This window comes from Mytilus galloprovincialis, chromosome 3 (assembly GCF_965363235.1).
Source record: "Mytilus galloprovincialis chromosome 3, xbMytGall1.hap1.1, whole genome shotgun sequence".
Classification (NCBI taxonomy): domain Eukaryota; kingdom Metazoa; phylum Mollusca; class Bivalvia; order Mytilida; family Mytilidae; genus Mytilus; species Mytilus galloprovincialis.
The window spans coordinates 11560355-11574829 of record NC_134840.1 but is presented as its reverse complement, the minus strand read 5'-3'; the positions used below and the strand labels follow the sequence as shown (position 1 = coordinate 11574829).

The window sequence follows — 14475 nt, the reverse complement described above, 5'->3', positions numbered from 1 at the left end:
TATATCAATCATTGTCCTTCAATTGTTTGGGTATACGAGTTCAAGAGTTTCAGGATAACCCAAGAAAAGCACTTCGGATACACAAATTAAAAGCTGTTATTTTCCTTTAACAATGATAAAGAAAGATTTATTAGGGCTTCACACGAACATACAGGGTATCAATCAATTATTAAGTAAAGTATATTATAAAGTCGCGTATACTTAAAATGAATCATATCTATTGCGTAGAAATTTACTACTACGTTGCAAATGTCATTGATTCTCAAATGAACTCTACCTTTGTAATTCCACATACGAACATTTATGAAAATATTTATTGCACTAAAATAATGTCACTATATGTGGGATTTAAAAACGCTTTGTCAAACGTTTCATCTGATAATACTGTTTTATTTCCTTTTAGTACAAATTCCTTACCTCCACACAGTAATTAGTACTTCATTGAAGATGGTTTTCCCATTCAGTAATAATTACCTACATTGTGTAAGATGGGACTGTCGCGGAAATGTAATGCTTCCCTATAAACATTAAAATTTACAACCTTTACAAATATATTAACATTCTAGATACACGTGTACAAAAGGTAAGAATTATCTTATGTTGTATATAATCAAAAGTTAAAAAAAAAATAGCAGGGTCGATTTCCTCGCAATTTTTTTCGCAACAGCGGTAAAAACTATAGATTATAGGATTGTTTCAACCAATTTCCGAACTGTATATCGACAGTATCTTGTAAAATGAATCTTCTTTTCGATTTGTAAATTTGGAAAAATTGTGGTGTAAAAATATCTGTGAGTACTTGAGTTGACATAAAGATATGATATGCTATTCCACATTAATTCTCGGTAGGTGTCACTTTTGGTGCATCAACTATGTTTTTTATTGAAAATTTTGTCCTTCTTCTTCTCTTTTGTTTTGTAACTACGTTTGTAGTAAAATTAAAATTCATATTATTTTTTATTGGTATACTATACAATTACAAATTGATCCCAAGTATCAACATTCCAGCAGTACCTACATCCGAAAGATACATCTCCTATATATATGATATTCCAGAGCTTGCATTTCCTATCATACATTTTTTATAAAGAGTTGCTGCTCACAATGAATTATCCATTAAACCAAGAGTTCCAAGCAGTTAAGTTGAAATAATCCCTTCGAAAATTAAACAGACAATAATCACGAGTTGGTTAGGCATTATGGATTTTCTGGTTCATGCATGGTTCATATATGTGTCAATCGTCTTAACCACAATCCTATTTTATTTTCCTCCCAATTAAACTTTTCACTAGATTTTTACTTACATGAGCAAAACGGCGGGTGTCACATGTGGAACAGAATCAGCTTATTTTTCTAGAAAGGGGTTTAATAAATTAAGGCAACAGTAGTATACCGCTTTTCTATCCTGATTTTCCTGCTTTATTTTTAAGAACTTTTTTCATTTTCTCCATGTCTGTGTTGTTTATACCGCGCGCCTATGACAATGGTATCATGAAAACGCATTTCTATTTTAAATGGTCACAGTTTTTCAAGTTGAAGAGTTAGAACATTTACCTTTACCCATGTAACAAGTTGAAGAGTTAGAACATTTACCTGACCTATGTAACAAGTTGAAGAGTTAGAACATTTACCTGACCTATGTAACAAGTTGAAGAGTTTGAACATTTACCTGACCTATGTAACAAGATTAAGAGTTAGAACATTTACCTGACCTATGTAACAAGTTGAAGAGTTAGAACATTTACCTGACCTATGTAACAAGTTTAAGAGTTAGAACATTTACCTTTACCCATGTAACAAGTTTAAGAGTTAGAACATTTACCTGACCTATGTAACAAGTTTAAGAGTTAGAACATTTACCTGACCTATGTATTTGTTTGTTTTTGTACCTCATTTGTTTACACAAACATATATATTCACCAGGAAGAGGCTATGTCGGTGTCAGATTCATGTGGTACGATTGACAACAGCGAAGAAGACGATGGGTTTGAAGAAACAGCTGTTTTAAGACGATCAAATGGACCCAACAGAGGACGAGAATTATCTTCAAGAGATAGTATTGTATACAAGTATGAGACCCTCTGCCACTGTGAAGTAGAATGCCGTTGTCATGTTCAGCAGAATTTACGGGAGAGTACCGCCGTAAGCTCTTTTTTTTTTTGCCTCACACGATTCATTGTATAAATATACTACCTTATCAGTACTAATTGTTCGAAGCTGACAAATTTAGAGCATTTAAAACGAAATTCAGGCAGGCATAACTATGCCAACCCTATTTTTACAAACAATAATTCTAGAACATCGAACTTTACGTGTAAATATACCAACTCGACAAGACTAATTTTATCAAATACACATTTAGAGACAATGGATAATGTTACGATAACATTTATTCATAAGCATTGAAATGCCAGACAAAATCAAATTATTACATATTTTTTTTAAACACCCCTCATAATACCATGCAGATAATGAAAATCATTCGATTATCACATTACATAGAACTGTCTTATGATCCCGAAATTTTAATTTTAAATTTTATTTCCGTAATATCTATGACGTTTTCATATAAAATATGCTTCGAGCAAAGCCAACATCTCAATTAAAGAATGTCACCTTAATTATAACATTGAGACGTGCTTTCTACAATTGAGAAAGGAAATGAATGCATAAGTTTATTGTATTTCACATTGATTTTAAATATTTTGTGTTTTAATTGTGTTTTAAATACCTTGTCATCTTACAAATGACTTGATTATATAACCTTCCAACTTAAATGAACAATTTAACCATTAGGGAAGTTCTCATAATACAAAATACCAAAATCAAATCTGGTTGTTCCTGATTTAGGTTTTTACAGGTTTTGATTTAGGACATGATCATATTTTATAACACCTGCAACGATTAACTCTACTGTAGTTATTATGTTTGATAAAATGACAGCAGAAACAAGTAAATAGAAGGACTTTTTAGGTTGTATAGTGGAATTTCAACATGAATATATTTATTACAAGACTTTATCTATTTTTTTGAAATATTTATCGTAAAAAAAACTCTTTGAAGACACTTATATAATTAATAAATTCCAACACAATAAGTTGTCTTAACTTTGACCCTATAATGGTTTATTTTTACAAATTTGGATGAGAGAGTTGTCTCATTGGCACTCATACTACATTTTCTTATATCTGTTTGATTGATTGATTGATTGAGCATTTAATTTGCTTGACTATTAACACAAAGTTAGTCTATATACTCACAAGTTTCAAGAGGCGAGCCAACATGTTAATTTATATGGTGTGTTCTGGCTTTTCTAACAAATGGTCATATTCTATTTAGATGGAAGTTATAGACACAACTACCAGAAGATCTGTTATTGATTTTATGGTAAAAGAAGATGTCGTAAAAGGTGGGATGAATCTTCGTTCGAACGATTATGGACATTTTATGGAAATCACAGATACCCGTAATAAATACCCTTCCAACATGGCATTGCGGTTAGTGTAACGTAATAGTAAGGGGTACATTGTATCTGCAGTTTATTATTTGTTGAGGCAAAATTTGAATTATATATTATTCCTTTTCATATTCATAATGGAAAGTTTATAATAAAATAGCAAAAACAAAATTTCAAACACATCATACGAATGGATAACAATTGTCATTTTCCTGACTTGGCACAGACCTTTTCTTATGAATTAAAACTGGTATTAATAGCTATCCAAACCTCTCACTTTTAAGACAGTCACATAACATTCCATTATATTGACAATGATGTTTGAACAAAACAAGCAGACATAATAGGTAAAAATGTCAAGCAGTCAAGAAAACAGTATTAGGTTGTATTGAAGACTGATTTCTTCTTGCTAACTCGCATTCATGCTTTTTATGCCCCACCTACGATAGTAGAGGGGCATTATGTTTTCTGGTCTGTGCGTCCGTTCGTCCGTCCGTCCGTTAGTTCGTCCGTCCGTCTGTCTGTTCGTTCGTCCGTCTGTCCCGCTTCAGATTAAAGTTTTTGGTCAAGTTAGTTTTTGATGAAGTTGAAGTCCAATCGACTTCAAACTTAGTATACATGTTCCCTATTATATGATCTTTTTAATTTTAATTCCAGATTAGAGGGTTTACCCCAAATTCACGGTCCACTGAACATAGAAAATGATAGTGCGAGTGGGACATTCGTGTACTGGGGACACATTCTTGTTATCATTAAATTAATATACTTACAGCAATACAGACAACATTCTCGGTATTAACAATCAAGCAGTTGATCAGTATCATCACAATATTGTCTTGGAAATGTTCCGGAATATGATTCAGGCTTCAACGGAAGAACCACTAAGTTTGGTACGTATGACTATAGGTTGCTATTTTTGGATGTAAAAATAATCTATAAAATGGAAAATGGAAACGGGATATGTGTCAAAGAGACATACGCCCAACCGAAGATCAGGAGAGCAACCAGATATCTGTTTTAACAATATTAAGGTAATTTATCCTAGTTGTCTCTTTTTTTAAATTGTATTACATTTTCCAAACCAGTGATATATGACTTTTTTTCCAAACGTTTGAAAAAACGGATTGGAGAAAGAGGTACAGCATACATGATACGTATTAATTCGGTGCACTAAGCGCTAAGCAGTTCCAGAAAATCAATCACCGAGGTTTAAGATATTTTGAATAGTTCCATTATGTAGATAACTAGACCAAAAGACTAATTTGAGTGTATGTTTCTTTAAAAAAAAAACACATAGCGCATTGTCTTTTCGGCCCTTAAAATTCGTAATTTGTCAAAATAATCGTTAAAACAAAATTAAAGGGAAATGGAATTAAAAGTAATAGACGTATTTACAATTTTGGTATTCAACTTAGCTTGGTCTCCGAATGAACCTCGATCTGTATTGATCTGTATTAGAACACACTTCTGACGTCAAGAAACACTCACTTTTGATTATGACTTTTGTGTTCTGAAGCGTGCGTGATAAATATTTGTAGAAACTGGTGTTGTTTATAAAGGATAGATTTGCATACAAGTGAAAAGACGTCTATTTTTTTAAATTATAAACTGTACTGTCGTCAATGGGAATGTTCCGTTTCTATAACGATTCGCCGAGTGCACTTTAGTTGGTAGAATACGGTCATTACTGTTTGGACGTTCAATATGTTAGAAAACATTATTCTTGAAAAGATTACATGCCTACTTTTAGAACAGTCTTTATTGTTCTGGGTTTTTAAAAGAATATTATATATGCTGTTTAGATAGTCGAAAGACAAGAGGAAAATGGAAATAAAGACATAATAGAAATTGAAGTAAAAGTTGAAGTCGAATTTCAATGTAAGTATAAACTTAAATGTTGTTACTTCACTGTACTTTATGTATAATACTTACTTACCTGTGAGTTTAAAAATGAAAGTTTATTTACTAGCACATATTTGGCAATTCAATTGACAAATTGATTTGTTAATACACATGTCTTTTTTTTCTCTTAAAACAGATGAACCTATTGTAAAAATTGAGGCAAATATTTGTCATTCCGCATCATACAACCTTAACATAAAATGTGTTAAGTATCTTGAATGTGTTGACTGTCGCATACACAATGGCGGGAAAACCAATTACTACGTCACGACAGATAAAATAGATAACATACACATGAGACCTCTCAGACATTCGGATAAAAAGAAAAGTAAGTATTTAACCCTTACACACATTTATGTTAATTAAAATTTGACTGAAATTAAAGCAACTTCATTTGCTATGGAAGGAGGAATGCTACAATATTTACAACCATCATGTAGGTAAAGACAGTCAAGCAATAATACAGTGACGCTGCCACAATCAAGGAAAAGATAACTGTAATATAAGCATGCTGTAGACAGATTTAAAGACATTATAGTTAGTAGAGAACTATCTGTATCTAACCTAATAAAATCAACGGTACCAATTTTGTTGCACCAGATGCGCATTTCGACAATACATGTCTCTTCAGTGACTTCGATGTGTTCCTATTTTGATTACACTTATATCATTGTAAGATGCAAGGGTAAGATCCTTATTCATGCACCTACAAAAAAAACCAAAGAAAATATTGAAAATGTTTTGATTGACAATGAGTAAACTCTCAACAAAAGAAAACGAAATTAATATGCCTTATTAATTTCAACCCGTTTTTTTTTTTTTTTTTATCAACTTATCATCGATTCTAAATTCTCGGAGAATGGTGTGAAACGAAACTAAACATTATACGTTTCGTTCGTTGTCCGTTTATATTCTATTTTTGAAACTGCTGTTGGTGGACTGATATTTAATTATTTGTGACATGTCTTTTTTTATTATCCGTAAACTTAATCAGATATTACAAAATTAATGTAATTTGAACTAATATGTGAACTGATGATAACATAATAAAAACGGAATTTTATTATCTTCAGATATTTTTAAATGTTACAAGTTTCACGGCCTTTGTATACAGCGTGGCAGACGACCAATTCCAATGTTCATCGGTGTTTTCAAGTCCTACGAAGACAACGAATTTGTAATGGCTTCAAGCAAGACAACTCTTTCCCTCATTGTACGTAGTTTTAGGGGCATATTTGTAGGAAAACTAATATTATATTGTTAGCATTGCTATTTTTTAATATGATAATCTAGATTTGACGTTTAGTTGAGCTTCCATGGAATTGATTTTGCATAATACGAAATATCACTTTGAATGATTTCATAGCCCATGGAAATAATTTCAAAAGAAGCTAAAATAATGATAACACATTTGTAATACTTAGAAGTATTCATTAAGGTCTTAATTAAAAATGAGAGAACTTGTTTATACTCTGCCAAAACGTAGTGTATATTGATAAATGTTCAAAAAAATGATAGGTCACCGCCCATTTTCTCAAGCTACAAGTTGTGACAAATTGACACATTTTGTATGGATTATACAGGAAAAAACATGTGATTATAATCTAAATCAAATGATAGAATTGTAAAATAAAGTACGAGAAGATAGCTTTTTATAGAAAATATGAGAATATCAAAATTTAGGGTCATCGTACATTTTTCTGGCTAAATAAAGGCAACAGTAGTATACCGCTGTTCAAAAATCGTAAATCCATGGACAAAAAAAAAAATCGAGGAAAACAAACCAAAACCGAGGGAAACGCATTAAATACAAGAAGAGAACAACGACACAACATTCAAATGCAACACAAACAGCAACGGAAACAATACAAATAAGAAAATTCCATGTAGGTTTTTCCAGAAAATGCACTATGTCAGAGTAGTCTCCCCTTAAAATATAAATTTACGCAAACGTCACAAATAAAGCAAAATTAATCTACAGTTGTGAAAATATTAATAAATATAAGTTATAGTGTTATATATTTGTTCTTTTAAATAAAACTTCACATTAGTAATCTGCATTCCGGCATTAAATTTTGCTAACTTGATTGAAAATCTTGACCTCAGGTTCTCTGATTTTTTTTACAATCCAAGATAGCGAAAGACACCTATATCAAATTAATTGCTGATAACGTACGGTCTATTGTAAAATCCAGGAGACTGTGTTTGGTCATTTAAGCAAGACTGATTTTAATATGTTATCAAATGGACCATTAACCGTCCTAAAGAGTTTTGAACACGCGATACCTATATCATTGCTGTTGGTTAAATTGTTTTTGAAAATGTTACAATGGTCACATTTTCCGAAATTCATGTGATGTCCGGTGGACATGATATTTCGTAGACAAAGACATTCGACTGATAACGTTCAGCGAATCAGTCAAATAAAAGACACGAAGAAAAAAAAATAAAAAAAACAAAACGAAAATCATTTGTCATGTTATTGAAAGAATGAAGAAAGCAAAAAGTAACATAACAAAAATAACGAGTTCCGTGAACAATTCTAAACGGAAAGTCCCTATGGTAGAGACTACGTTCACAATGACTGTTTGAATGTAGCTAAATCAAAGAGGATTTTTTAATTGACCAAATGATCTCACCCTTAATCGTTAGTAAACACTCGAATTCATTGTGAAAAAAGAAGATAAATTTTATTGTAATATATAAAAAAAAAAAATGCAAAGAAATCGAAGAAAACAAGCAAAACAAAAGAGTAACAAATAAATTATGATAATCAATTTCTAAATTTAAATCAAGTAATTACACGTATAGGAATTTTAACTTCAAATTCATTGGGACTATGGTATTCAACATACCATCCGGCATTGAATAATCAAATGACGACGTCTACTTAATAGCTTGTTTCTATGTTTTCTTTTTCGGATAAACGCAAATGAAATATAGTTCATCAGAAAAAAGGAAATCCACTAGTTAAATAGAAACATCAAATGTGTGTTAACGCAAAACGTTAAAAATGTGTTTTCAGTTAAAGAATCAGCATCTTAATGATGTTATTTAAGATAGTTTCACTAGAATCAACTTTATCCAAAAGCGATAAAGATACATGGGTATTTACCTGTTTAAAGCAATTGTAAGAATCGACACTTTATCTTGGTATTTTAGACTTCAGAAATTTAATGCTGTCGTTTCTAATTCAATGATTTATTTTATATATTTGAAATTTCAGAATATTCCCACCAAACTAAACACAAATATCAGACAAATTACCAGGGCAGATCCTAGATTCTTCATTGTATCTAGAACAGACAGTGGTCACTCATATTTTGAGTCCCTTCAACACAGAGGTAAATTTATGCCAAACATAGACCACTTTTATCATAAAAGAAAATACTAAACACACAGTTAATATACGTTTTATATTAAAGCATAATACATTGCTTAGTGTATACCACATTTTTCACCTTTATCAATTTATCAAAATCTCTCTAGATTATTTATCAAAAACTTGAAATATATTGACTTGAGTGTGAATATTGCATCAGACGGGTCCACTGCCGGTAACACTGGCCCGGTGCACCTGAGATAGGGATTAGATTTGCTCTGATTTTAGTTTTTTTGTGCATTGCTTTGTGGAATAGTTTTGTAAGTTTCTTTTTTATCAAAAAGTTTTGAATTTCCCCTTTATATTTTCGCCTCTTTTACAAGATATAACTAAAATAATCTAGACGAATCTTTGCTTGTGTAGGCAGGTGTTTCTAACATTATTTTTTTCTTGTATATGAAATCAAATAATTAATTAATCTAACTGTATATAATAAGTAGATACGTTTAAAGAATATATATTATTTACTGTAAACAACATAAAACTGGTTGTATTCAAATAATTTGTTATATGTTCGCCTTCTCGTTGTAACTAAGTCTGTAGCATGTGGCAGTAGCCGTGTGAACTAGCCTTTTTTATTTAGAGTTTTGTAGATGATCTGTGGGGCTTTATTCGTCATGTAGCTCTTTTTACGACGTATTTTTTCCCTATTGTATATTCCTCCACATCTTGAATTAACATATTGTAAACATGTTTATACGATAACCGCAACAGAAGCCATGTATATGTTTTCTTATGATTTATTTTCTTCAAGAAATTGAATACACTCATCATGTTTTTAGATCAGCACTAATAATAAAAGTAAGAAAATGCTTCCTAAGGAGAAAACTATCAATCAGAGTCATAATAAAGAGGATTTATAAAGCTAAAGATATGGGTCAGTGTACTGCAAGGTTAACTGCCTACAACGTTCAATTTTCAAGGGATTTCTTTACACCCAAACCAAGAATGTATTTATATGTATTTTATGTTTATTATCCTCTAGAACCTTCGCCGACTTTGATATAATGTGCTTGTGTTGTAATTACTTTCTTATTGATCCTTAAAGTTTAACATCATTTTAATTTCAGGCAGTTATTGGAAATTTAATGGAAACACTTTAGGACTAGCACGACGATCAAATATGGAAGCGATGTCAAGTTATGACTCACATTTCCGATTTGTCCCCGTTGACTAAATAATGTACAAAGACTTTTACAAATGTTACTCGCCGTAGAATATAAACAATCATTTCAGTTTGTTAGTTTATGCAATGCACTGCACCTTAAGCCTTTTTTTTTTTACTAATTCCAAAAGAGCAGGAATACGATATGTGTCGACAAGTCAATGTGTAATGCAAGTACCAACTACATGCAACATTTCTATGTGTATTTTAAAGAAATTGTTATGTTTAAATGTTTGCCAATGAACGTAAAGCAATAAAAAATCAATTAATTAATGTGTCTTTCCCCATTTGGACTGTGGTTCTATTTTGTCATATATCTTTTAATTTAAAATATTTGATAGCATGATTTATGAAATACGTGGGTGTTGTGTCAATGCTTTGATTTTGATTTTTGGTGTTTTAACGCCACTTTAAAGCACCGCATTTAGGCTTTTTCGTGACGGCCAGTTTTTATCGGTGGAGGAAGCCGTAGTGCCCGGAGATGAGACAGCAATAAAAATACATTCAAAGATATGATTTGTCTTTTATAAGAGAGACAAACGATATCATGGGAACAATCAAAACTCATAAGTCGATGAGAAACTGATACTGAGGTGGCAAAATAAAACTGGCAAGTTCACTAAACACTACACAGAAAACTAAAGAGCTCACAAAAAAAATGGGAGCAAGAAGGAAAATGAAATGAAATATTAATATCTTAAAGTCATTTTGATAAGGTATGGCGCTCTACAAATATTGGTATTATTCTTTTTAAACTGAATTGTTAGTCTTCTAGGTTTTTTTTTGGTTTTTCCATTTCCGACCATACGGCATGCATGACTTGGTATTCTGTTTGAAAGCATAACTTCTGCCATTCAAAAAATATATATGTATGTCTTAACAATATCTATGAAAAACATGGTATCAGTGGAATATGTAACATAATCTCCCAACGGATGTTAATTAATGCATCTTCTGTAATCATGGTCATGTTGACGAAACTTAAAAGAATGGTCTGCTTTAAACCATCAAAACTCGGTTAGATGTGTATTTGAATTACAAAACATATGCAAGTATTCCAGAATATTTTTAAAATCGTCATCAATAAGTTCACGATGCAAATTTTAAATTCAGGTCAAATCTATCAAATAGTGGTATCACAAAGATTTTCCTTATTACTTTTCCAGTCTTTGAAGCGTTAATAGCTCGACATTCTTAACAAACTCTTGTCCGTTGATACAAAGATGCTATTTGTTTATTGGCCGTTCACATATTAAAACTAATTGCGATTAAGATATCCCCGTTTGTACTCTGTTGGTCATTCGGTTGTGGTGATAACAGAACATATATGTCAGAATTAGCGTCAATGTCAACACAGTTATCGTTCCAGACAACACTTGATATAATTATGTTCATAAAAATGAGCAAATTTAAGTTATTCCATATCACAGTATGTAATTGTTTTATATACATGACGTATCCGATTTGCTTTCAGATGTTTTTATATCTGTGTTTTCAGAGGGTTTTATATCTGTGTTTTCAGAGGTTTTTATATCTGTGTTTTCAGATGTTAATATATCTGTGTTGTTTCCTTTTATCCAATATGTTGTCATTAAGCCCTTTCCCTGTAACAAAGAGATATATAATTTCAACAGATGAATTATGTTTGATATCTATTAAAAGCTCTACAAGTGGAAATCAATCTAATAACATTGTTACTTTATAAATATAGCGGATTGGTTAACAAGTTGTTTTTAACTTATATCAACTCCTTTCAAGTTTGCGGGTGCGAGTTATGCCTAGTAGCGGCCTTAGCCTGCTCTATTTTGAAATCAACATGGGCGACTTTTAAGTGCAAGAAATATTGCTGTCTCGTAACAAAGATCAGCCATTTATTTTCCCCTTCCGACGGACTATCATCGTTTCTCAAAACCATACTCACAAATGGTGTTAAGGGAGTTGTTACTTTGTTGCATTGTATATCATTAACGTATTTTGTCAGTTGAATTACCGAAATGGGAAAAGATGGCATACCTATTCATAACTCGATATATTTGATGTTGATATTCATCTGTTAAATTATATACCTCGTGAAAAGTAAAATCACAAAAATACTGAACTCAGAGGAAAATCCAATCGGAACTCGTACAAACAGGATTTACTATTCCACATTTCCATGTACTAGAATATTATCCTGAATGTCTACTAACGTTCAAGCATATTAGAATAAACAGTTCGTGTTTATCTCTCATTTCGTTGGTTTGTGTATAGCTTGCATATGATTGGATATGTATGGAGTTGTATCGCGATTTTATTTTGATATTAGCGGAATGTGATCGTGAATTTACTTACTTTTATCTGCAATATCCCTCTACATTTAACGTCAAATTCAGAAAAATTGCCAAGTAACATCTTTGTTGCTTCACTGATATGTATCTTCATTGCTAAAGTATAAGTCAAAATGCCTAGATAACATTCAGCTGCTTGTTGCATTACATTCTATGACATACAATCATAGACCTTGGGTGTGGGAAATCAATTATAACTATTATCATTATGTTGGATACGTATTATTGTATTCAAAAATGTTGAGAATTCATTGTATTTATACCCTTTGACATACGCACTCCTGTACAGTTAATTCAATAACCCGGAGCACCTGAGCTCCGTGTTGGGTTCATGTTGCTTCGTATTAGTTTTCTATGAATGTTGAGTGTTCTGTTGTTTGCCCTTTGATACATTTTCTGCAATGACATTTTGTCAATTTATTTTCGACTTAAGAGTTTGAATATCACTTTGGTATCTCTTCTATAACAACATTTTTTAAAATACCCACGAATAATGGCCGTACCTTTTTTTTTGTCAAGAATTTAAATGTGAATAATGTATAAGCAAATACAGTAAATATCTATGAACTAAATCTATATATCTATCACACTAATTATCACACCTTCACCATTTGATTCCATTCTTGAAGCAGTGTTAACTGTATCTCCAAATAAGCAATACCTTGGCATCTTCCTACCTACCACGCCTGCGCATACAGATCCTACAATACAATAGACAGTTTTTACCTTTATGTTTACATTTCCAAGATTCAATATTCAAAGTTTTCTTATCCTCAGACACAACAATGTACAAGAGGTCAATTTACATACATACATAAGTACATGTAGACGAAATATCTATACAGTAATTACAATACAATTATGAAAAACATGTATATATACGACAACAGGAGCTAACGCACAATAAACAATCATGCACGTGATTCTCGTTACACTTTCATGTGTATTTACGGTCAGTCTCTATCATTTGGATTTTAACACAATGTCATGAATATGTGAGTTTTTACATAAGTATTAAAACGTGAATAATTAAAGATATATGATAATGTTTTTTTAAGAATATACAAATATTACGATATGATGATCACGTATTATGCATTATTTTATTTTATTAATATTGAAGTTGTCCTTATAAATAATAAAACTACACGACAACAGAATTAATTTTAATTTCTTATTGAAGCACCAGGAAATGATAGGTATCAAAGTATAAATTAATTTTTGAACGAACTTGAAAAGAAAAAAAACATGAACAAACAAAAAACCAGACAAGCATAACAAACACAACAAACGTACGGAACAATAAAAAGGACACCATCTCAATAAAAAAGTAGTTATTTCATTATAGAATATTGTTCAATAACATATACTAATACTTATTGTTTCAACTACATATGTGTGTTGAATTATTGAAGTATACATTAGTTCTTCTATCCTGACAAAGCTGTTACTTAAAAATATAAAAAAAGTCCACCTTGGTTGGTATTAACCTAGTGCCAACATAATTCAAAATAACAGTTACGATATATGACTACGACTTTACTACCTGAGTGAATTCCGATTCTGCATTGCAAAGATTTATTCGGATTGTGAGGAATCCTGAAACATTCGACTGAGTCTCTTATAGACAGCGCCATCTGTGCTATTTCTCTGACATGTTTAATGCCATTCAGAACTGGAAGACCAGACACTACCATGTACGCATCCCCTATTGTCTCAACCTGAATAGATAAATAGTTCAATAATGTAGAGTACACGACAGAGATGTGGTTTAATTGTTATTGAAACATCTTTCAACCAAAGTAATATTACCTGCATCTACGTAAATCTAAGACTTCTGACAGGAATGACCAAATCCCATACATAATGGTCAGCTATGAAAGTTCCAAATAGTACCCGAAATGACAATATGTCAAGCGTCTACATTTGATAAATACAATTAACATAAAAACAGTACGAATATAGCACACATATATGAGCAGATAACCAATGCATTACCTATATATAAGGCGCTTACTTTAGATGTAAGGTTAACAATACAAGATGCAAGTCTTTTATTGTCAATTATGGCGCCCAATTATTTGGGCATTACAATTAAGTTAAATTTCATACAAGTGATTACATTGTTTATTTAAGAATTAAATGCTTCCTTTTGTAACTTCATTGGGGTGTAAAAGCGTTGACCGAAGTACATTTCATTCTAAAAATCATGTGCGCACGTTCAACGGTTTTACAACCCTAT

At 31.5% G+C, this 14475-nt stretch overlaps 2 protein-coding genes across 2 annotated transcripts; one reads left to right on the top strand and one right to left on the bottom strand.

The window, feature by feature from the left end:
• Nucleotides 1-434: 434 nt before the first annotated feature.
• On the top strand, nt 435-10179 carry LOC143067184 (uncharacterized). Its single transcript, XM_076240275.1, has 9 exons — nt 435-583; nt 1924-2142; nt 3340-3497; nt 4230-4347; nt 5260-5335; nt 5496-5687; nt 6433-6572; nt 8586-8703; nt 9812-10179. Exons 2-9 carry the CDS (start codon nt 1933-1935, stop codon nt 9916-9918), a joined length of 1119 nt encoding a protein of 372 aa, XP_076096390.1. The 5' UTR covers nt 435-583; nt 1924-1932; the 3' UTR covers nt 9919-10179.
• Nucleotides 10180-10413: 234 nt separating this feature from the next.
• On the bottom strand, nt 10414-13949 carry LOC143067185 (atrial natriuretic peptide receptor 1-like). The gene is made up of 4 exons (XM_076240277.1): nt 13780-13949; nt 12836-12934; nt 12238-12329; nt 10414-11510 (listed from the first exon to the last, which is right to left on the bottom strand). The coding sequence occupies exons 1-4, from the start codon at nt 13928-13930 to the stop codon at nt 11349-11351; spliced, it is 504 nt and encodes a 167-aa protein (XP_076096392.1). The 5' UTR covers nt 13931-13949; the 3' UTR covers nt 10414-11348.
• Nucleotides 13950-14475: the final 526 nt, after the last annotated feature.